Raw genomic sequence first — 22,231 nt, forward strand, 5'->3', positions numbered from 1 at the left:
GCATTAGGCTCCTGGAGTCCAGAAGAGGGCATTAGGCTCCTGGAGGCCAGAAGAGGGCATTAGGCTCCTGGAGGCCAGAAGAGGGCATTAGGCTCCTGGAGGCCAGAAGAGGGCATTAGGCTCCTGGAGGCCAGAAGAGGGCATTAGGCTCCTGGAGGCCAGAAGAGGGCATTAGGCTCCTGGAGGCCAGAAGAGGGCATTAGGCTCCTGGAGGCCAGAAGAGGGCATTAGGCTCCTGGAGTCCAGAAGAGGGCATTAGGCTCCTGGAGTCCAGAAGAGGGCATTAGGCTCCTGGAGGCCAGAAGAGGGCATTAGGCTCCTGGAGGCCAGAAGAGGGCATTAGGCTCCTGGAGTCCAGAAGAGGGCATTAGGCTCCTGGAGTCCAGAAGAGGGCATTAGGCTCCTGGAGGCCAGAAGAGGGCATTAGGCTCCTGGAGTCCAGAAGAGGGCATTAGGCTCCTGGAGTCCAGAAGAGGGCATTAGGCTCCTGGAGGCCAGAAGAGGGCATTAGGCTCCTGGAGGCCAGAAGAGGGCATTAGGCTCCTGGAGTCCAGAAGAGGGCATTAGGCTCCTGGAGTCCAGAAGAGGGCATTAGGCTCCTGGAGGCCAGAAGAGGGCATTAGGCTCCTGGAGGCCAGAAGAGGGCATTAGGCTCCTGGAGGCCAGAAGAGGGCATTAGGCTCCTGGAGGCCAGAAGAGGGCATTAGGCTCCTGGAGTCCAGAAGAGGGCATTAGGCTCCTGGAGTCCAGAAGAGGGCATTAGGCTCCTGGAGTCCAGAAGAGGGCATTAGGCTCCTGGAGTCCAGAAGAGGGCATTAGGCTCCTGGAGTCCAGAAGAGGGCATTAGGCTCCTGGAGTCCAGAAGAGGGCATTAGGCTCCTGGAGTCCAGAAGAGGGCATTAGGCTCCTGGAGTCCAGAAGAGGGCATTAGGCTCCTGGAGGCCAGAAGAGGGCATTAGGCTCCTGGAGGCCAGAAGAGGGCATTAGGCTCCTGGAGTCCAGAAGAGGGCATTAGGCTCCTGGAGGCCAGAAGAGGGCATTAGGCTCCTGGAGGCCAGAAGAGGGCATTAGGCTCCTGGAGGCCAGAAGAGGGCATTAGGCTCCTGGAGTCCAGAAGAGGGCATTAGGCTCCTGGAGGCCAGAAGAGGGCATTAGGCTCCTGGAGGCCAGAAGAGGGCATTAGGCTCCTGGATCTAGCGTTACAGGTGTTAGGTCTGCGGATTGCTGAAGGAAGACCTCAGACTCAGACACTATGCAGAAGCATTCAGGGGCAACCATTCCAGAGAATGGTGAGCCCAAAGTAAGCACAAAGGCTCAGTTTAAAGACGGGGGATTTCCTAGTGTGGTTAGGTAATATTTACATTGATTGGTTGGTGCTGATTTGGGGGATACAGGAAACTCATGATTGGTTCTGTAGTTGGGGGAGTTCTTGGAGTGTCTGGATAACAAAGTGTGCCCAGGTAACAAAGTGTTCCCAGATAACACTTTGATTAGCTAAATAAAGCATTTCTAACTGACCTTTAATTTGGTCAGGTGCTTGGGGACTTTACTAAGTTATTGTTTCTGGTTTTCAGGGAGGATATTAAGTTACTGTATCTGGTTTCCATGAAGTATAGTTTTGTGTTCTAAGAAATAGAAACTCAGGCCTATTCAGTATGAAGCCAATTTTGAAGCCTGTCATGGAGTCAGACTGGCTTATTAAAAATTATTTCCCTCACAGAAGTTGAGAACTGAATTCATGGCCTCTGAAAGAGCAGCAGACATCTTTTTTTTTGAGATAATATAATTACATCATTTCCCCTCTCTGATATCTTTTATGTATCTCCTTTGTGATCCTGCTTCAGCCTGCTAAATTCTAAGATTATAATTATGCCACCACCCCAGGCTTTTAAAATAGTATATGTAAAGGCATCAAACTCACACCGATCTGCCTGCCTCTGCCTCCCTGAGGGCTGGGAGTAAAGGCGTATACTACCATGCCTGGCTCCAGTAAGGCATTCTTAATATTGTTAGTTTGGAAACACACTTTAATGTGGCAATTACTTTTCAAAATTATAAGCTATTTTTAAGGGAAAATTCCAAAGGACATTGCATTTTAGTATCAAAGGAAAGAAAACGTTCAATAAAGAAAGACTTTTCACCAGCTAATTTCAAAGTAATATGCTGCATCTAGAAATGTGTTTTGGATCTCTGACAATTGTTACATTTGCCTATGGTTGTTCTAATGCAGTCTTTTGTTTAAATGGTTATTACCAAGCTAATACCAGAGGTGGCTTTCCTCTTTTCTATCTAACCACTCACTCTTTGTGGAACAGCCATGTGGGAAGTTTATATCTGATCTGGTCTTGGTAATAAAATGTATGCTTCTGAAATGCTCTTCTTGTACTTAAAATGAATTCTTTAACCTTTCTGTCTTTGGTTCAAATGCAATTTGTGATACAATGATGACATTAGGGTTCTTTTTCTAGGGAGGCAGCAAAATCATTTTGAAACAGTATGTAAGGATTTCTGAGAGGGGGCAAGAAGGGAGGCAGAGTTGAAGAGGAAATTATGGGGAGATACATGTCAGTCTGACTATCACTCATTTCTTGTGTTTATAATGTTCTCTTGTCTAATTATTGGAGGACTCTAATCAGGTTTAAGGTAGGAGTGGAATGAAACAAAGGTACTTTTAAGAATTGTGTTTTGATTTGGGTGTGGTGACATAGACCTTTAATTCCATCTGAGAGGCCTGAGTCAGGTGACTCTCTGAGTTGGAGGCTAGTGTTGTCTAATAGTGAGACCCTATCTCAAAACAACCACCAACAAAAACAACAAAAGGTGAGTATTTTGAGCTAGGGCTGTAGCTTATTGTTCGAGTGCGTAACCCACACAAGGCCCTGAATTTGGTTTTCAGTGCTCTACTTCCCCAAACTATATTTTAATGCTAATAAATTACATCTAGTGTAGGATACAGTGTAACCTTATAATTCTAGCACTTCAGAGCTGAGGTGGAGGATGGTGAATTTGAGACTGACCTGTATTACATAGTGAGAACCTCTCTCTCTAAAGGAGGGTGGGTGCATGATGGGAATTGATAATTCACTGTACATGCATGAATCTTGTGAGCTTTGCCAAAATATTATAGGACAGACTTGATTAGATGAAGAAATTCAAAGAAGTATTTTTTTGTTTGTTTGTTTTTTACTTTTTCAAGATAGGGTTTCTCTGTGTAGCCTTGGCTGTCAAGGATTCCCTTTGTAGACCAGGCTGGCCTCGAATTCACAGTAATCTGGAGTTCACTGCCTCCGCCTGGGATTAAAGGCATGCTCTGCCTGGCCTCAAAGATGAACATTTAAGCAAAGTTAAAATTGTTTTCATTGCTCAAGTCATTGATAACATACTGTATGAAAATGTTATTATAATTCTTTTGAACTTCATTTCCAGATCATAGCAATGGATCATTTAACTTGAAAGCTCTAACTGGCAGTTCTGGATATAAGTTTGGCGTTCTTGCTAAGATTGTGAATTACATGAAAGTAAGTAAAAATCCTTACCTTTTTTTTTTTTTTGACAAAAGAAGGGTAATTAGGAGATGTGGGTTTTCAGAAGTTAGATATTTATCTAAATATGTCAAGATTTATCAAATCAGGCATTTTAGTCTGTGTAGTTTATTATATGTTGATTATGCCTCAAGAAACCCCTAAAAGATTTAATGCTTACAGTATTTGCCCTCTATTAAACTGGCATTACAGTAATGCACTCAATTAAATTTACATTGTAGTCCAGTATAGAAGTTAAGCTCACCATTTGACTTAAAAAGTAGGTGTCCAAGCTGTAGGTGGGAATGGTTTTTCAGGATATTCCTCCATTCATTTGAGAAATAAAACCTACATTGTTCAAGCAGATGGTGGTGACTGATTCTCGGCTTGGAGGAGAAAGTTAAGAGAATCACTGAGAATCTTAGAAAACGTTGATTAGAGGTTGTGTCTGAATATTTTGTTTGTAGTTGATCTCTAGTGGAAACACTTTAGTTTATATTTGTCAGTATCTGATGAGAGTAAATTTTAACTGTTCCGTTCACTTTTTGCCCTATGTGTTGAACAATTATTAAAATGTACTTATAGTGGGATAACAAAGTGTCCAGCCCGGGCATGGTGGCACGCGCCTGTAATCCCAGTACTCTGGGAGTCAGAGGCAGGTGGATCGCTGTGAGTTTGAGGCCAGCCTGTTCCAGGACAGCCAAGGCTACACAGAGGAACCCTGTCCCAAACTCCACCATTTACTCCCATCCCCATCCAAGAAAAAGAGTGTCCTTCTGGAACTGTCAAGTCAGCTGAAGGAAATTGACAGTGGTTTAAACTCTACTTAGCTCTTAATTTTATTTTCCTTAGTAATATACAAATAAAGTTAACCCTTTTTATGTGATCATCAGGCTTCTGATTTGAGCTACTCTGCAGTTACTGTTAAGAATTGACCAGGATAGGTTGATTCAGTTTGCTTTTCATACAGCAGTCATCTATGCCACAAGGAAATGCATGCAGTCCTCTTTTTTTTCAGTGGCTACTGCATGTGGAGATGCTGTTAGCTATTGATGGGATGAAGTAGAATTTTGTACAAATATGTTGCTGTTAGATTTCGTGTGCAAAGAAATGAATGTTCATAGAGTTAATTCTAATGGAAATTTTGTGATAAACGGTCTTCCAAGTTATATGCCAAAACCACTTTGAACTTCACCCATAGACATTTGTAATCTGACACAGTTTTGTGAAAACAAAACAGTGGAAACTACCTAACTTGTCAAAAAAGATTTGGTATCAGATCATTAACCATTTGCTTTCTTAACCTTTAGAAAATGAGTCCAGATGGCAGGGTTAGGGGCTGTATAGCTCAGTGATAGAGTGCTTGTGTAAAAACCCCAGGTTTTATCCCTAGCACTGCAAGGCAAAACAGACCATGCCAGGTATGGCGACTTAGCGTTTTGATCCCCTGTGTGGGAAGGAGAAGCACAAGTTTCAAGGCCAGTGCTTATGGAGGAGGTCAGAGGATAAATCTGAGAAGTTGGTTTCCCTCTTCCGAATTGTGAGTTCTAGTGAACAAACTCAGATCATCAGTTTGGGCAGCAAGCACCTTTACCTACTAAGCACTCTTGCTCCCCAACTCCCCTCCCCCCGTTTTTTTTTTGTTTTTTTTTTTTTTTATTTTTATTTTTTAAGACATGATCTTATCATGTAGCTCTGGCTAGCCTAGAACTCACAGAGATCTACCTGCCTCTGGTTTTAAACACACACACACACACACACACACACACACACACACACACACACGTCTTAATGGATTTTACTTGGCATAATCAGAATAGCTTGGTAGTCCTGAAAAATATCTTTGTTACTTAAAGGAAATCACTTTCCAACTGATACTACTTTAACTCTTTAAATATGTGGGTTTTTATTTTTTTATTTTTTTTCCAAGTTAAGGAATGAACTTTGGGAATCCTAAAGAGAATTACTTAGATTTAAAATTTTGGATTTTTGTTTGTTTTTTTGGCCACTGTTCTCTTTGTTTTTAACACAACACTGAGTGGCATTGAGGTGTGTTAGGATTGGAAGAGGAGAACTTGTTTAAAAGGGGAACTGATCAGTTTTACAAATTATATTGTAATGCCAGATTCACGGGACCCTCAGAGACCACCAGGAGACGACTTGATGCAATTGCAAGAGAGTTTTATTACGAGAGCAATCGAACTCAGGACTCAAGTCTCACTGACATAGCAGTAGAGAAGTGGGACCCTGAGCCCTGAGTGAACAGGATTTTTAAAGGGAAAGTCTGTGAGCAGGGGGTTTCCATGGCAGCAAGCAGGGGGGCACAAGTCTTGGTGTTACAGAATTGGGTGAAGTGTAGCAGGGCGGGGTGACCTTTTCTGAGGCACATAATCACAATGGCTAAGGCATATAATCACAATGGCTATCTTTCTAAACCATATCTGAAACATTGGGGAGAATTTTCCCACCGGATTCTCAACCAATTCCCATTGATTATTGCCAGGGAGTTTGTCTCTATTTACTGTGAAGCATTTATTCTGTTATATTTCCTGGAGGCTGTTGCTAGGAGAGTTAACTTTGTTTTCTGCCAGGTGTACATTCTGTGATATTTCCTGGTACCTGAATTCAGTTCCCAGTCAAGATTTTTACTTCAAAATGGAGTTATATTCGGGCTAACTTAAACTTTTCAATATCAGAATTTGGAATGTTCTAGGTGGGGCCAAAATAACCTGTGTCTGGGTGTGAGACATGGAAGGAGAGTGTTGGAGATCACACTTAGGGGTTTGTGCATGCTGGCCTCAGATTCACAGTTGAGAGGATGGCTTTGACCCTTCTGCCCCCAGCTTCCAGTGCTCGGGTTGTAGGTTGTGTCATGCCTGTTGAGGCTGTGTCTGTTAGGCAGGCACTCTGTTCACTGAGTGTGTAGATTAGGCTGGACTTGAACTCATCATGTAGCCTAGGCTGGTCTTGAACTTGTGATTCTTGTGCCTCAGCATCCCATACGATAGGATTACAGGTGTCTACCCTCACACCTGGCTTGAAGTTAGTTTTTGATTTTTTTTTGCCCCTTCAGTTTATCATTTGATTTTATCAAGCTAGTTTTGTATGATTTCATGTTTTTTGATCTTAGTATTCATATTACTTTAGATAATGCATGTTGTGCATTCCTGAAGGATTAGGTTATGAATGACTTTGACTTAATGCATTTGAAAACTTCCTTTAATAGACACGACATCAGCGAGGAGATACACATCCTTTAACTTTAGAAGAGATTTTGGATGAAACACAGCACTTAGATATTGGACTCAAGCAGAAACAATGGCTAATGACTGAGGTAAGAATAGTCTTAAAACTGTTTTAAAAATAAAATCAGTTAATTATGAAAAGGGTTATTTGCCACTGTCTAGAGTTGGTTCTTTTTTTAGGGCCCAGCATGTGCTAGAACATTCCACTATTGATTAATCACTCTACCATTGAGTCGTCCCCAACCTGTAGAGGTGTTTGCTTGGTTGTGTGTGTGTGCACACGTGAGCATGCACTCACACTCAGGCTGACATTGTGTAGTCCAGCCTGACTTCAGACTCAGGGATACTTTGTGCTTTAACTTCATGAGTCACCAGGCCTGCCTCAGAATGTTTTGTTTGTTTGTTTTGTTTTTGTTTTTTAATCCTGTAATCTGATAACATTTTTTACTTTTTTTTAAATCGTGTAATCTGATAATATATTTTACTTTCTTTTGTTTTTCTAGACAGGGTTTCTCTGTGTAGCCTTGGCTGTCCTGGACTCCACTTGTAGACCAGGCTGGCCTCAAACTCACAGCTGTTCTCCTACCTCTGCCTCCTGAGTGCTGGGACTAAAGGCGTGTACCACTGTGCCTGGCTTAGTTTTTCTTAAAAGACTTGATGTAGAGTCTTTCTTTAATTTCAGTGTACACATTTTATAGTTTGTTTGGCTGTTGGTTTTCATATAATTTTGTTTGTTTTAGAAAGTCTTCTAAGAGTACATTGAAGTTGTTAAGTCAGTGTACCAATTTTTTTTTACTTTTATAAATAGTATTTTGAATTGTCAAACTCATAATTTTTATGGTCATAAGTTAAATATTGCATATATGCTTTAGAGAATTTAAACCTTAAGGTGTTAGGGACAATAAAACATTTTATTGCATTATTACCGCTTTATGGTTTGATAAGTGAGTTATTTCTAGTTATTTGGAAAAATAATATGAATCTTATGTTTAAATATGCACCATTTGAACAAAGCCTCAGGTCACTGATCATACCAGTTTGCAAATGAATGGCATCTTATCTATTTGGCTGTTTGCTTCTGTAGAGTTTATTGATGCTGAAGAATACTATTTTCAAGACCAGTGATGAGTGAGCACCAAATATAAGCTGGGATATGGTCGTCCATGTCTGTAGTCCCAGCATTTGGGAGGTAAAGGCAGGAGGATCCCAAGGTCAAGAACATCATTAGTTCTGTGGTGTGTAGTGTTCAAACACTATAAAAACAGAATACCCTCCCCACAAACAACCAGACATAATACTTTATTCATTTTTTAAATAGAGACAGGTTTTCACAGAGACCCTCTTGCCTCTGCCTCCCAAATGCTGGGATCAAAGACATGTGCTACCATGACTGGCCTAATTCAATTAATTTGTCAAGCAAAGTGTAGTTCTTGATTTGCATACTATAAAATAATTTGACCTAGTACAAATCATTAACAGTCATGTCTTCTTTTAGTTACTTGGCTCTTGCTAGAAGCAGAACTTGCCTAAAATCATTATGTTTTTGTTTTATTCTTTTAGGTTTTTGGGTTTTTTTTGTTTTTAGACAAAGTCTCACTGTGTAGCCCTGGCTGTCCTGGAACTCACTGTGTAAACCAGGCTGGTCTCAAACTCACAGAGATCCACCTGTTTCTGCCTCCTAAGTGCGGGGCCAAGGTGTGCACCACTACTCCTAGCTTACGCCTCTAGTACAGGCCAGCCTCACACTTGGCTGCACCCCCTTTTCAGCCTTCTAAGTCTGAGGTTACAGGTATGAGTCAGCACAGCCAGCTTCTACCTAAGGTTTTTAACTTTAAAATGTTTAACCACAGATGTTACAGATAATGGTAATAAATATGAGTGATATACAGGTAGTGGTAATCTACATCCAAATATGCTGATTTATGTAATACTCAAATTTCATATTTTTAGCAACATTAAAGTTTTAAATTTTTAAAAAATTATTTATCATTATTATTAGCGTAGGGCTGTGTAGGTGGGTGTATGTGGGAACCAAGGACAGCTTTGTGGAGTTGATTATCTCTTCCCACCTTTACCTGGGCTTGAACGTGGGTCATTAGGCTTTTGTGGCAAGTGCTTTTAACGAACTTCGCACCATGTCGCCAGCCCGCTAAAAGATTATTTTTACCTATTACTATTTTTTTAACCTTCTTTCTCTAGAGAAAGAAGTAAGTAGGCTTCTTTTTTTTCTTCTTCGTAGTGTGGGATGAACACAGGATTTCACAGATGCTAATCAAGCACTCACTGAGCTGTATCTCTAGTTTAGCTTTTTTGAGACAATTCTAAGTTTCACAGCCTAGCCAGAGCTTTCTCTGTAACCTCAGTGGTTTTGACTGTGTAATCTTCCTGCCTCAGCCTCCCATGTAGCTAAAAGTGCAGGTCTGTAGCACCAGGTTGGTTGCTCTGTTCTTGAAGAACTTTTTTTTCTGCTAGTAGCTACACAACAAAACTTGGAGGGATGTTATTAAGTTCACTAATTGTGTTCTACTGAAATGACAGGTAAAGTTCCCATGTGTATTAGTCTGGTCCTCTTCAATTCTTTCCACACTTGCCACTTCTAGTTGATGGTTTTTTGTTTTATTTTTGTGTTTTTGGTCTTGGTGCTGTTCTCCTATTACAGTGTCAGAATAAGATATAGACTGTATTTTGGAGGAGGGGTGGCCAATACCTGGTTTACTATGTCTGGTAATAGGAATTTTATTGATTCTTACTCAGTTAGTCTTCCAAGAGAGTAAAGGTTCTTTAGAGAAGTTGTGATAAATTAGTTTCTCTCTAAAGAACGTATGCAAATAATGTAGTTTTTTCTATGCTGATTCACCGGTGGTTCTGGGTTCCTAGATGTCTAGTATTTTAGATGTGTTAGTTTATGCTCACAAGAGATTTCAATATGCTAGTGTTGACATGTGGTTTCCTTTTATAAACATATCCAAATTGTGTTAATTTTACAGGCTTTAGTAAACAATCCCAAAATTGAAGTAGTAGATGGGAAATATGCCTTCAAGCCAAAGTACAACTTGAAAGATAAGAAGGCCTTACTCAGGCTTTTAGATAACCATGACCAGCGAGGATTAGGAGGAATTCTGCTAGAAGACATAGAAGAGGGGTTGCCTAATTCCCAGAAAGCTGTCAAGGTAATCTCTCTTTTCCTTCTTCATCGTAACTATAATTTGAATTAGTAACGTTGTTTTCTTTTTCTTACTTTATTTTCATGAGACAGAGTCTCACTATGTAGCCTTGGTTGTCCTAGCACTCACAGAGATCTGACTGCCTCCACCTCCTGAATGCTGTTATTAAAGGTATGTACTGCTATGCCCAGCTTCTTATGTTTTTAAGATATATTTGTTTTTAATATAGGTGTCTGTGCGTATCTGCCCGTGTTGTGTGGTTGCTCAAGGAAAGGATGGGGTGTTGGATCCCCTGGAGCTGAAGCTTGCTCCAGTGTGAGTTGTCTGATGTTGGTGCTGGGAACTGAATTTGGGTTTTTGAAGAGCAGTAAGGGCTCTTAACCACTAAGTCATATTTCCAGTCTTCTCTTTGTAGTTTTAAACATACAAAAAAAAAAAAAGAAGAAGAAGAAGAAACAAAAAGGGAAAAGAAAAAAAAATGAGTTGTGCTTTTTTTTTTTTTTTAAATCCTTTATCCTGTAAATACATGTGGTTTTAGTGATCCAGTTAAAATTTGAACTTTGTGGGTTTAAACTTTTTGGGGCCTGAGAGATAGATGGCTTAGCAGTTAAGAAATCTGGGTTTGTTCTCAGCACCCACATGGTGGCTCAATGGCTTAGCAGTTAAGAAATCTGGGTTTGTTCTCAGCACCCACATGGTGGCTCACAGCAGTGTCTCTAACTCCACTTCTTATGGATCTGATACCCTCTTCTGACCTGAGGGCACTAGGGCCACACACAATGCACATACATGCGTTCAGACAGAACACTCATGCACATAAAATAATCTAAAAAAACACTTCTTGAGATATGAGATCTGCTGTGTGCCACAGAGCAGGAGAGAGAATGATCATTTTTGTGTAATGTTAGCAGGTTTTTTGGGTTTGGGTTTTTATGTAGTTGCATCGTAATTTGATTCTTCAGATTTCTGGAAAGTTTTTCTCAAAGACATTAGTGTTTCTCTTGTATTTGAAATCAAAAGCCCTTTCAACAATAGTGTTAGATAACTAGAGGCACTAACACATAATAAAACCATTGCTTAATAACAAATTCTGTTGTCCTAAAGGGTTTGCAGTAAAAGTGCTGGTCATGAAGATTACATTTTTTTCGATTAAATTTGAGACTCACTTGCAAATTTGCTTGTTGCCAAGTGCTGTATCGCTGAGCTGTATTTTCAGCTTACCCGGCATCTTGTTAATTGAGTTATATGTAAGTTGGACTTCTTAGTTATACCAAAAGTCTCCTAGGTGATGAGATTATCTTTTTGGGGGAAGGAGATGTGAGGCTGGGTTTCACTATATTGTTCTGCCTAGTATGAACTCTTTGTAAACCAGGCTGTCCTCACAGAATGAGTGATAGGATTAAAGCTACCACACCAAGCTGGTTTTTTGTTTGTTTGTTTGTTTTGCTTTGTTTTAAGACAAGACTTCACATGCCTAAGGCTGGCCTTGAACTCCTGATCCTCGTATTCACATCTCAAGTACAGCTGCACACCACCATACTTACCCCAATCCTTAAACTCATTTTTTATTAATGATGAAGTTTACCTCAGTGTTACTCAGCTTTCTGGCACCACAGTGAAACAATTGACATAAACCAGCTTCCTCAACAAAAGGCTTGTTTTAGCATATGATTTTAGAGGTTTCAGCTCATGCTCAGTTGTATGAGACAGTATGCCATGACAGGAGCATGTCGTAATGCAAAAGCACCACCTTCATGGCCAGGAAGGAACAGAGAAAAGAAGGGACCGAGGCCTCCCAGTTCATTTCAGATTCATACCCTTGGTGATCTGAGGACTTCATTGTACCACCCTGGAGGCCATGTCTTAAAATGTGGGTCGTTGGGAGATATTCAAGATCTAACCTGTAGATTCAAACAGTAATTGTTGTTAAACTTATGTGGTGAAGTTTTTACTTTAGAGATTGTTTTTTGAAGCTTTTAAGTTTTCCTAGTCATTTTTTCTTAGTTTTTGTTTTTTTGATAAATTCTCCCCCATTTGTTACACAAGTGTCTTTTCTTTTTTAAAAGATTCTATTTATTTATGTACATGAGTGCTCTATTTGCATGTATACCTGCATTCTAGAAGAGGGCACTACAGGGTATAGATAGTTATGGGCCACCATTTGCTTGCTGGAAATTGAACTCAGGACCTCTGGAAGAGGTTAAGAGCAAACAGTGCTCTTAACCGCAGAGCCATCTCTCCAACTCCACCTGTTTATTGTCTAATGCATTCTGGAGTATAGTGTTTTTATGGCTTCCATAAAGTCCTTCTTTTCTCATTCTAGTAGCTGAGTCCTCAGGCACTGTTCTAAATTGAATGTCCTTTCTGTAGTATGAGTTATGTTTTATACACACACACACACACACACACAATTTTTTTTTTTTCTGTGTAGCCTTGGATGTTTAGGATTTGCTTTGTAGGTCAGGCTGACCTTAAACTCCCAGAAGTCTGCCTGCCTCTGCCTCCCTGAGTGCTGGAATTATAGTATGTGCCACCATGCCTGGCCATGTGTCGTATATATTATGTATAGTGTATATTTTTAAATGAGTAATTTGAAGTTAATTAAACATTTTTTTTATCTTTAAGGCTTTAGGGGACCAGATACTATTTGTAAATCGTCCTGATAAGAAGAAAATACTATTCTTCAATGATAAAAGCTGTCAGTTTTCTGTAGATGAAGGTGAGCCATTTTGTTCAGATACTTCTTAAAGTTTGGAAGCATGTTTCAGTTTTAAGGTAATAAATCTTATCATGCTTATACTTGAAATTTAATATTGTGTTGGTGTTTTTTATCATTACTGTCTCTTAGCACATAGCTAAAAGACCTATATTATTTCACATCTTAGAATATGTTTAAAATTCTGACTTGAACGATAAATTACAAATTAAGTCGTTTGTACATGAAATTATAATGTAGCTGTTTGTGATTTTTTTTAAAAAAATATTTTATGAGTGTTTTTGATGGCATGCATGTTTTTGCACCACTTGCATGCCTGATGCCTCACAGAGTCCAGAAGAGGGTGTTAGATCCCCTACTGCTAGAGTTACAGATCATTGTGAGCCATCATGTGGAAGATAGGAATCAAACCCAGGACCTCTGGAAGACAGGCAGTGTTTGTAACCACTGAGACATCTCTCTAGCCCTAGTTCCTGGTTTCATATGCTGATATCTCAGTTGCACCAAATAAAATTTATTTTTTTTAAACATGTGGCTATTTTCTTAGTTTTTATTTTTTTAAAGTTTTATTATTGATTGGCTCTGGGCATCGTGGCTCATTTTTAATTCCAGCACTTATGAGGTAGAGGCTGGTGGATCCAGTGACTTCAAGGCCAACCTGATTTATATAGCTACTTGAAGTCACTCAGGGCTGCATGGTGAAGCACTGTCTCCTAAACAGAACCAGACAGTTTCATTGTTTCTGGGACTGTGTTGTGGTAGGTTATTTCATACAGTGTAGATACTGTGGTAAGCACATTTCCCTCATGTCTCCCTCACCTGTACTTTATCACCTTCTCTGGATTTCTTTATTAACGTCACAAGCTGATGAATGATGCAAAAATGTGTTGGTGACTGGTATTCTCTTGGGAATCTTCCAGTTACCAAATTTCGTAAGAAAGAAATTCGTGTTTTCTTTTATGACAGTTGTATAGTTGTGTGCTATGCCATATTGGTTTGATCTTTAGAGTGTGTGAGCTGTACTTTTGTGTCTGGGTATAGATTGAACCCAGGGCCTCAAATATGCTGGGCAAGCACTGCCACTGAGCTCTATCTCCACTCCTCTAATGATGTTCTTATCATCTCTCTGTTCCATCTTTTTCTCTTTGCCCAGCATGATTATGTCACTTACTTTAGTTTATTCAACCTTTGCCTTGGTCTCTTTCACATATCCACATATTCTCAGCCGCAGTTTTTAGTGTGAAGCTTGCTCTGCAGATGGCAGCATAGGGCAGCATATCTGCAGTAGATGTTGGAGTTGAGGTGAGCGGTCAATTGAAAAGGGATTGGAATAGCCCGCAGAGAGGGGATAGCAAGAAACTAGAACTTCTTGATAGCAAGTTGTGGAGCCATTTCAGGAATTTTCTTTGTTTAGCGGTAGAATGACCACATAGTCTTACAGTTTTCATGCTAAGTCATTAATATTTCCTGTGTATGTGCTTTTTCTAAGAATATTTTTGGTTAGCTTTGTTAGCCATTTTTTGTTTGTGGGCTTTTGTACTTTTATTTAATATTGCATCTAGTTTAGTTTGTCATTTTATATGTCCTTTGTTGGTCTAAAATCTCTTATTGTTTGGCTGACAGAAACAAATGAGAATTTTTATTCCTTCACCTCTCCAGATTGTAAAAGTGATTACACACGTAAAATTTCATATACCAAGGAGCAAATTTTTAAAGTAGCTTGATATTTGTTCTTCTGGTTTGATGTCTTTGTACTACAGGTGTTTTCTGATAAGGTGTGGCTGTTTAGCGCTGCATTGTGTGTATGTGATAGGTAGATTCTGAAGTATTTGACAGTACTACAGCAGTATCTTGCATGCTGGATGGTGTTGTATTGGTGAAGTAGCCCTATGGTTCAGGAAGTTACTGGAAAGGTAGACTGAGAAAAAGAGTTTTGTTTCTTTTAAGACTTTTGTTGTTGCTTATTTATTCAATAGATTGTGAAATGTTTTCTTACATTTCTTAATACGGAGCCATAGCTCACCACACCAGCGACTGGACTAACCTTTGGTTGGTGTCAGTTATTTGGTCTCTGTTTCTGCCTTGTTTGTCTCTCTCAAAGCTGGAGGATGATTTTGAGCAGTGGAGATATGTAAGCAGCTGTATGGGCATGAAGAGCACTCTTAAGAAAAACAGTGAAAAGCCCAGACTTTCAGGGCTAGCAAGCAAGCTTACAGTTTGTAAGCTAGGAAAGGGACAGGGACATTATGCTTTTGAGTTAGAGTACAGAAAAGTGGGCAGGCTCAGCAGTGAAGGTCTGGAAGCAGCTGCCTATTTCTAGATTCTTCATAGTTGAGATCTTTAATATATGGATGGGCCTGAGCGCGTGAGTGCAGGTATCCTGGGAAGCCAGAAGTGTCTCATCTCCTGGAGCTGTGAGCCACCCAACAATGGGTACTGGGTCCTCTGCAAGAGCAGTATGCACTTTTAATCACAAGGACATCTCTCCGGACCCACAGGTCAGGTTTTTACTTCACCTTGGTTAGTTTTCTTTTTGGTGCTTTGTGGGGTGTCATTGATGGGGGATATGCTCGATTAATAAAAAAGAAAAGTATAGGTTCTTTCCTACTCTCCTGCTTCCTTTTAAAATCAAAGTGTTAGAATCCTTGAATGCTTGAAAACATTCACTAAGATAGAATTGGACTGCTTGCCTTTTACTTTGACAGTATTCTTAGTTCTTCTTTGGCTTTTCATTTTTTGTCTTGTGAGTCAGTTGAAGTGATTGGTTTTTCTTTCAAAACAATCCATTTATAAATTGCATCTTTAATAGCAAACAGGTTTGCAGAAGATGGCTTACAGAGCCCTTTTAATTTTCTGTTATTCTTCTTTTTAATTGCCAACTTTTTAATGCCTGGTATGACTTTCTTATTTCTTTAAAAACATATGATCTGTCAGATCACTTGCTACCTATTAAAATTTTGACTACTTAACATTAAAGTCTCACATGGTTTTTAATGGTTTTGTTGGTTCCTTCAGTACTTTATGTAATTGATGTATTTTATATATTTTCTTTTCTTAAAATTAATTTATTTTTATTCTATTTTCATGTAGTTTTTAATCTACATATGTTTTTAAACAATCATAGTTTGAGGATTATATTCATACTTATTATAAGGTTTCCTCTCAGTTGTGTTGTATTACTTCACTGCAGTCCAGTCTTATATTGTATTAGAGTCCTATCTGTATCTCATATGTAATAACTCTTCCCTTTATTTGCCTGATACATTTTGCCCATCTTTTATTTTTACTTGTATCCTCTTGTTTGAGACATTCCTTTTGTGGGTGGCCTGTGCTTATCCTTGGCTTTGAAGATAATTTTATATACTCATTTATGTGTATGGGTGTACCTGGGTATTTAGCTGTGTGCCGTGTGCATGCCTGGTGCTGGAGGAGGTCAGAAGAGGGAGTTGGATACCCTGGGGCAAGAGGTACAGTTGTGAGTGCTGGGAATTTAACCCAGGTTCTCTTAAACAGCAGTCAGTGTTCTCAACCATCACTATTCCTCCAGCCCATTTTTGAGATTTTGAGTCGTTGCTGAGTGCCATTATATATTTCTGGGTTTTTTTTTTTTTTTTTTGGTATGGTTCATCCTACTCTTCCTTTATTTGGGAAATTGTGTAATTTATTCTTATTCTCTTGCTCTCTAGCAGCTTTATTTTGGAGACACGAGTCTCACAGTGTTGTTCTGGCAGTGTAGCCTCAACTCTGTAGCCCTGACTATGTAGATCAGGCTAGCCTTTTAAAACTCAAAGCTTCTTAAAGTGCTGGGATAAAAGGCATATGTCATCACAGCAAGTTTTTGACTAACTTTTTATTCTGTTTTTAACAGGTTTTGGGTTTTTGCTTTAGTCTGAATGCTTATTTGTGAACCTACTAAGTGGTTTGTCCTATGTGCTGCAGTCATTTTGCTAATTAGAGGTGATATGGCAGTGAGCAATATGGACTAGTCTACTGTCAGGAAGCTTACACTTGTATATTTTTAACTGAAGCCCTCCACTAACAAGCTTTTTGTTTTGTTTTTATTCATTTACTTACTGTGTTGGGGGCGTGTGTACCATGCCACACCTATGGCGGGCAGATGACTACTTGCAGGAGTCATTTTTTCCTTCATCCATGTGGGACCTAAAAACTGGACTCAGGCCATCAGGCTTGGTGGTAAGCTGAGCCATCTCACCAGCCTGTGAAGCTTACATTTTGAAGAAGACTGTACAAATCTAAGATAGTACAGATATCAAAACCAGACATAAACCAGCTTTTTGCCATGTTAGTTTGGGGGAGAAGGTGAGTGGAGTTCAGAGATGACCTCTGTGGAAAAAGATGAGGGTAGCTGAAACCTGAGCTATATGGAGCCAGCCTTGCAAAGAGCCAGTGTCCCATTGCTCAGACAGACCTGCTGGGTATAGCCTAATGATGCTTGTTTAATCAGATTTAGTGAACTCTTCCTATGACAGTCAGTCTGTAATGCTTTTACTCTTATGAATTTTATATATAACATATAAGCTTTTTCAAAATAATTTTTATTTTATTTTATGTGTATGGCTGTTTTGTCTGCACCACATGGATTCATGGTACCTGTGGAGACCAGAAGAAGCCTTTGAGTTTCCTAGCACTGGAGGCTAAGATGTGAGCCGCCATGTGGATGCTGGGAATCAAACTTTAGTGCTTTCGAAGAGCGGTCAGTGCTCTTACCTACTGAGTCATCTCCAGATCCACTATAAACTTCTGATGTATAATTTCTGTGAAAGTTAGGAGAGTACCCTAAATGTAATATAAATGACTGTATTAAATTTTTCTTTGAATATTTTTTAGTAGTCAGGTGTAGTTATGCCTGAAACATAATATAAACTGTTTACCTTTAAATATGGAGTCACTGTGACCCCGGATATAATATGGTATGATAACTATAGGTCACCAGTAGTTAGGTGTTTGATGCTTGGGCAGCGTATGTCCTATAACTTGTGATTTCCTTAAGTGGTTCAGCATTGTTGGTGAAGGTCTAGAAAGTGAAAGCATACCTTTTCTGTGGTTTACAAAGGTAAGCCATTCTATACCCAATATACAGTGTTTGTGGAAAATGAAGCTTTAAAACAACATAAACTATTTGTGGACAGTATTATAAATTCAGTTTAGAGCTAGGTGGTGGGGCACACACCTTTAGTTCCAGCACTCAGGAGGTGGATGCAGACACAGATGGATTTCTGAGTGCAAGGCCAGCCTGGTCTATAGAGTAATTTCCAGGACAGTCAACACTACATAGAGAAACCCTGTCTCAAACCAAACAAAGGACAAAAACAACTAGCACCCCCTCAGTTTAATATAAACTTGTTTTTCTCAGCAATTAATATTGTCTAGGAGAGATGATAGTAGCAGAACAGAGTTTTCAATGTTGGCAGCATTGACTTTCGGGTCTGAAATTGTTGCTGCTGTGGAAGGTTGTCCTGTTCAGTGTAGGGACATTTATTAGCATCTCTCTCTTGTTGAACTGTCAGAGGCACAGCTTCTCCGAGGTTGGAAGCCGTAGCTGCCTCTACATTACCAAATATCCCTTGGAAGACAAAATTGCTCTGATTGAAGAGTGGATTAAAGGTTCAGTTCTTGTTTACAAAAGAAAGAAAAATGGATTGAGATACGTTTATTATCTTTAAGTACCTTTTTCATGGTTTAATCATTTAGCACACTCAGTGTTGGATAAAGTGAATAAAGTTTTTGTCATTGACCTTATAGACAGAGTGACATGAGAACTTTTGCTAAGTTTGCTACTCAGTAGATTAGGTATATTTCAATTTATATGTTCAACTTAATAATGAGTTTATCAGGATATGACCCCATTCATTTTAAGTCAGAGATATGTATAGTATAACATGTTGCATTATAATTTTATAGTCATACAGTGGTCTAGAGACATTGGAGGGACGAGTCATGGACAAGAGCCCTGAGGATAACATACCATTTTTTAGTTGACGTCAGTATAAATCAGTGACGTAAAATTAATTTGAAAAACAGTTTATAATTTAAATATATATTTCCATGTAAGACCAATTGAAATCTACAGATTTTGGAACTGGGGTACAGTAGTAGAGTGTTTACCTGGATTATATGAGGCTTTGTGTTCAAACCCTGGCCCTGTATCCCTCACCATCAGTCAAGGCACATTTTTGGTATTTGTCTTTGATACAGTGGCATCAGTGGTGATGTTTGTTTTAGCCCAGTAGGTGTCAGTCTCAACTATAGAGACGAAGTGCTTTTGAATGGACAAGTTTCAAGCAAGCAAAAAAAATTAAAAAAAAAAAAAAATCACCCTTTATTTTGTCCGTAATAGTTGGAGACTTCCTTACATAGTTTGTAGAGTTGTCAAATAGGACTAGACTGAAGATTAGCAGTTCCTTGGCCAGGGGCAGCTTTTCAGGAGCTACTTAGTAAAGGCCTTACCAAGATGGTTTCAAAGTACAGAGCCCAAGTAACTTACACCAGAAACACAAAGGGTGGAGATGCCCCAGCTGTGGGTGAAGATGCATGAGCAGGTTCAGTCAGCTGTACATTTGGAAAAATAAAACTTTATTAAATCCAAAAAATTTTTGTCCATAATAAAAGCACATATCCTATAGTTTGTTTTGTAGTATTTTTCCTTTTTTATTATTATTTATTTTTATTTTTATTAATTAGTTGATTCACTTTATAGCCCCCCTGTACTTCCCTCCCTCCTCCCCATAGTATTTTTCTTAATCAGAAAAGTAAATAAAGCATTTAGATCAAAGTTTGCATTTTATTTCATAAAGCCATTTATTTCCTTTTAAAAAAAAACAGGCTGTTACACTAATTTAGATGTAATGTGAATGTCAGTGGTCAAGAGAACGCAAGAGAATAGTCGAAGGGATTAAACTGTAGTTTATGGAAGATCCCTTCTCTCTGTAAACCTGGAATAATGCTCTCTCTCCCTCATGACTTTATGAAGGTTAATGAATTTAATAAAAGGGAACCGGCACCTGGTTAGTGCACAGGAATAGCTGGCTGCTAGTAGCAGTATTGAAGACGCAGTCTCTTAAGATACAAGCTGTTTCAGTCCTGCCTCTGCCTCCTGTTATCCTGACTGAATGGTTTGTAGTTTCGTGCTTGATTAGATAGGAAAGAAGCAGTGCCGTTTCAGTAGCGCGGGCTGCCTATGCAGTCGTTGGCAGCTACACTGTTTAGTATTTTGGTATTCCTGATGAGAATCCCTGTGTCTGTCTACTCATTGCTGGTAGCTTCTTCTTCTTTTTTTTTTTTTTAATTGGAAGCTTAAACAGTTTCATCTTTATCATTAGAGTTTGAGGTTCTTTCTAGTAGTTATCGCTGTTGGACTCTGTCATTCTTTTAAGTGATAATTTAGATTTATTTTTGCAGTGCTGTGGATGGAACCTGGGGCTTTTTGCATGCTAGGCAGGTTGTCTACCACAAAATAACATCCCCAGGAAACTAATTTTTGATGGCTTGCATTGTGTTTCATGCATGTACTTTAGCACAATTTTTATGTACCTCAGCAAATAGAAAGTTTTTATTTTGCCAAATGATGCCTGGTGTCGTGCAGGCATATGGCCATTTTGTTTGTTTGAGACGGGATCTCTGTACATAGCCCTCTCTGCTCTGGATCTCGAGTTTCTGCCTTGACTTCCTGCACGGTTGGACTGTAACCTGTAACCTGTAAGCCAGATTCCTCTTCGAGTTGGTGCAGTCAGTGTCTTATCGCAGTAACTGACGCAAATCAGAACACCTTTACTTTAGAAACGCCTTCACGACATAACCAGAGGTGTGTCACGTAGGCGACTCCAACTCTAGTCAAGCCGACAGTGAAGACTGTCTGTCCACCCACTTACCTGAGATAAGGGTCTCACTCTGCTTCCCACGGGGTCTGCCCCTGGGCTAAATCTAGTCCCAGTATGACAGAGTATCCAACTTAATTTTTTTTAAAGTGACTTGACAGTCTTAAAGAAAATGAAGATTGAAGCTGGTAGGGTGGTACATGCCTTTGGTCCCAGCACTTGAGAGGATCTCTAGAGTTTGAGGTCACCTGATCTATAAAGGTCCAGGACAGCCAGGGCTACAGAGAAAAACTGTGTTTGGAAAAAGAAACAAAACTGAAACCAAACCAACCAACCGACCAAACAAAAACATCCCCCCCAACAAGTAACAAAAAAAAAAAGGAAGCAAAGGCTATCTTGTTTCTAATTTGTAGTTTCTTACTCTAGTTTTATAAAATTAAAATGTTTATTCCATTTTGCACCATTGTTGCAAATTTCATTCTCAAATATGTTAAAAAAAACAGTTAAATTTGGGGTCCTCTCAAACCCTATTGAGATTTTGCTTTGCGATCTAGTGTTCATTTTAAATATTTGTGTAGCTATAACATATCTATATAGTTACATAGATAACAAATCCTGCAACAGCATTAGGCTAAGGAAAGAGAAAGCCTCAATTAAAATGAAGCCTTTTCTTAACAATGCTGGGCACACTTCATGCCTGTAATTTCAGCACATGGGAGGGGAAGCTGAGGCAGGAGTCTTGAAAGCTTAAGGCCAGGCTGAGTTATATTGCCAGACCTTGGTTAAAAGCACCAGTTAGTTAGAGCTATAGTTCAGTGATAGAGTCCTTCCATGACATACACAAGACCTGGTCATTAGCACTGCCTTCTTCTCCCCCCCCAAAAAAAAAGTGCATAAATGAGCACAAAGAAGTCAGGAATTTTTCTCTGAAAATAATATATAGAATGTCTTTTAGAAAGGGGGAGTAGTTAAGTTTTGTTTTAATGCGTGAAAACTTTTAGTGTATGTCTTAGTTTGGGTCACTATTGCTGTGCTGAAACACCATCACCAAAGCAAGTTGGGGAAAAAGGGTTTATTTGGCTTACACTTATACTATGACTGAGCCATAAAAAGTCTTTAGCATGTGAGCTTTTTATTGTTGTTTGAGATAGTTTCCCTGTGTAACCCTGGCTGTCCTGGAACTCACTCTGTAGACCAGGCTGGCCTTGAACACAGAGATAGATTCATCTGCCTCTGCCTTCCAAGTACTGGGATTAAAGACCTGCACCACCACCCCTGGCAGCATACAAGCTTTTGCACACATCAAATAAAAAGGCAGAGTAAGTAGTTTGTTTTCGGAGAATTGAAATTTTACAGTGTCACCAGTGGAAGCCTCTTGAATGAAATTAACCAATGAAAAATGATATTTTTATTATTTTTTCTTTTTTTAAATATAGATGTATGCATTTGGATTAATATCCCCAAAATATAGTATTTATTCTCAGTAAACAGTTTTCATATATTGGTAAACTAGAAGAAAGAAAATAAATGGTCTAATGGCAGAACTATTATTTTGCGTAGTATGCTTCCTATAACAACTGAAGTAATAATAAAGTAACAGTGGCAAAATTTAAAAGCTATTTTGTGTGTTTTGTTGGAATATGAAGATGGTTTCATTGCTGAGGTGGAGGTCTGACCTGACATTACTTCCTTTCATAGGTTCTTGTAGTGAATGATATATAGTCATCTTGATGTAGGTAGAATCATCACA

The 22,231-nt window shown here is 39.2% G+C and overlaps 1 protein-coding gene across 5 annotated transcripts in view; it reads left to right on the plus strand.

Moving 5' to 3' along the window:
• Gtf2e2 (general transcription factor IIE subunit 2) overlaps positions 1–22,231 on the plus strand; it is a 51,616-nt gene that overhangs the window by 24,029 nt on the left and 5,356 nt on the right. For 4 of the 5 annotated variants that reach the window (XM_021636498.2, XM_021636497.2, XM_021636499.2 and 1 more), the window contains exons 3-6: positions 3,427–3,518; positions 6,748–6,855; positions 9,754–9,936; positions 12,556–12,649. In XM_021636498.2, the coding sequence (XP_021492173.1) occupies positions 3,427–3,518; positions 6,748–6,855; positions 9,754–9,936; positions 12,556–12,649 (477 nt within the window). The remainder of the gene's footprint in view (positions 1–3,426; positions 3,519–6,747; positions 6,856–9,753; positions 9,937–12,555; positions 12,650–22,231) is intronic. The other variant, XM_060381603.1, reaches the window with a different exon arrangement.

Source organism: Meriones unguiculatus, chromosome 4 (genome assembly GCF_030254825.1).
Source record: "Meriones unguiculatus strain TT.TT164.6M chromosome 4, Bangor_MerUng_6.1, whole genome shotgun sequence".
Lineage (NCBI taxonomy): Eukaryota > Metazoa > Chordata > Mammalia > Rodentia > Muridae > Meriones > Meriones unguiculatus.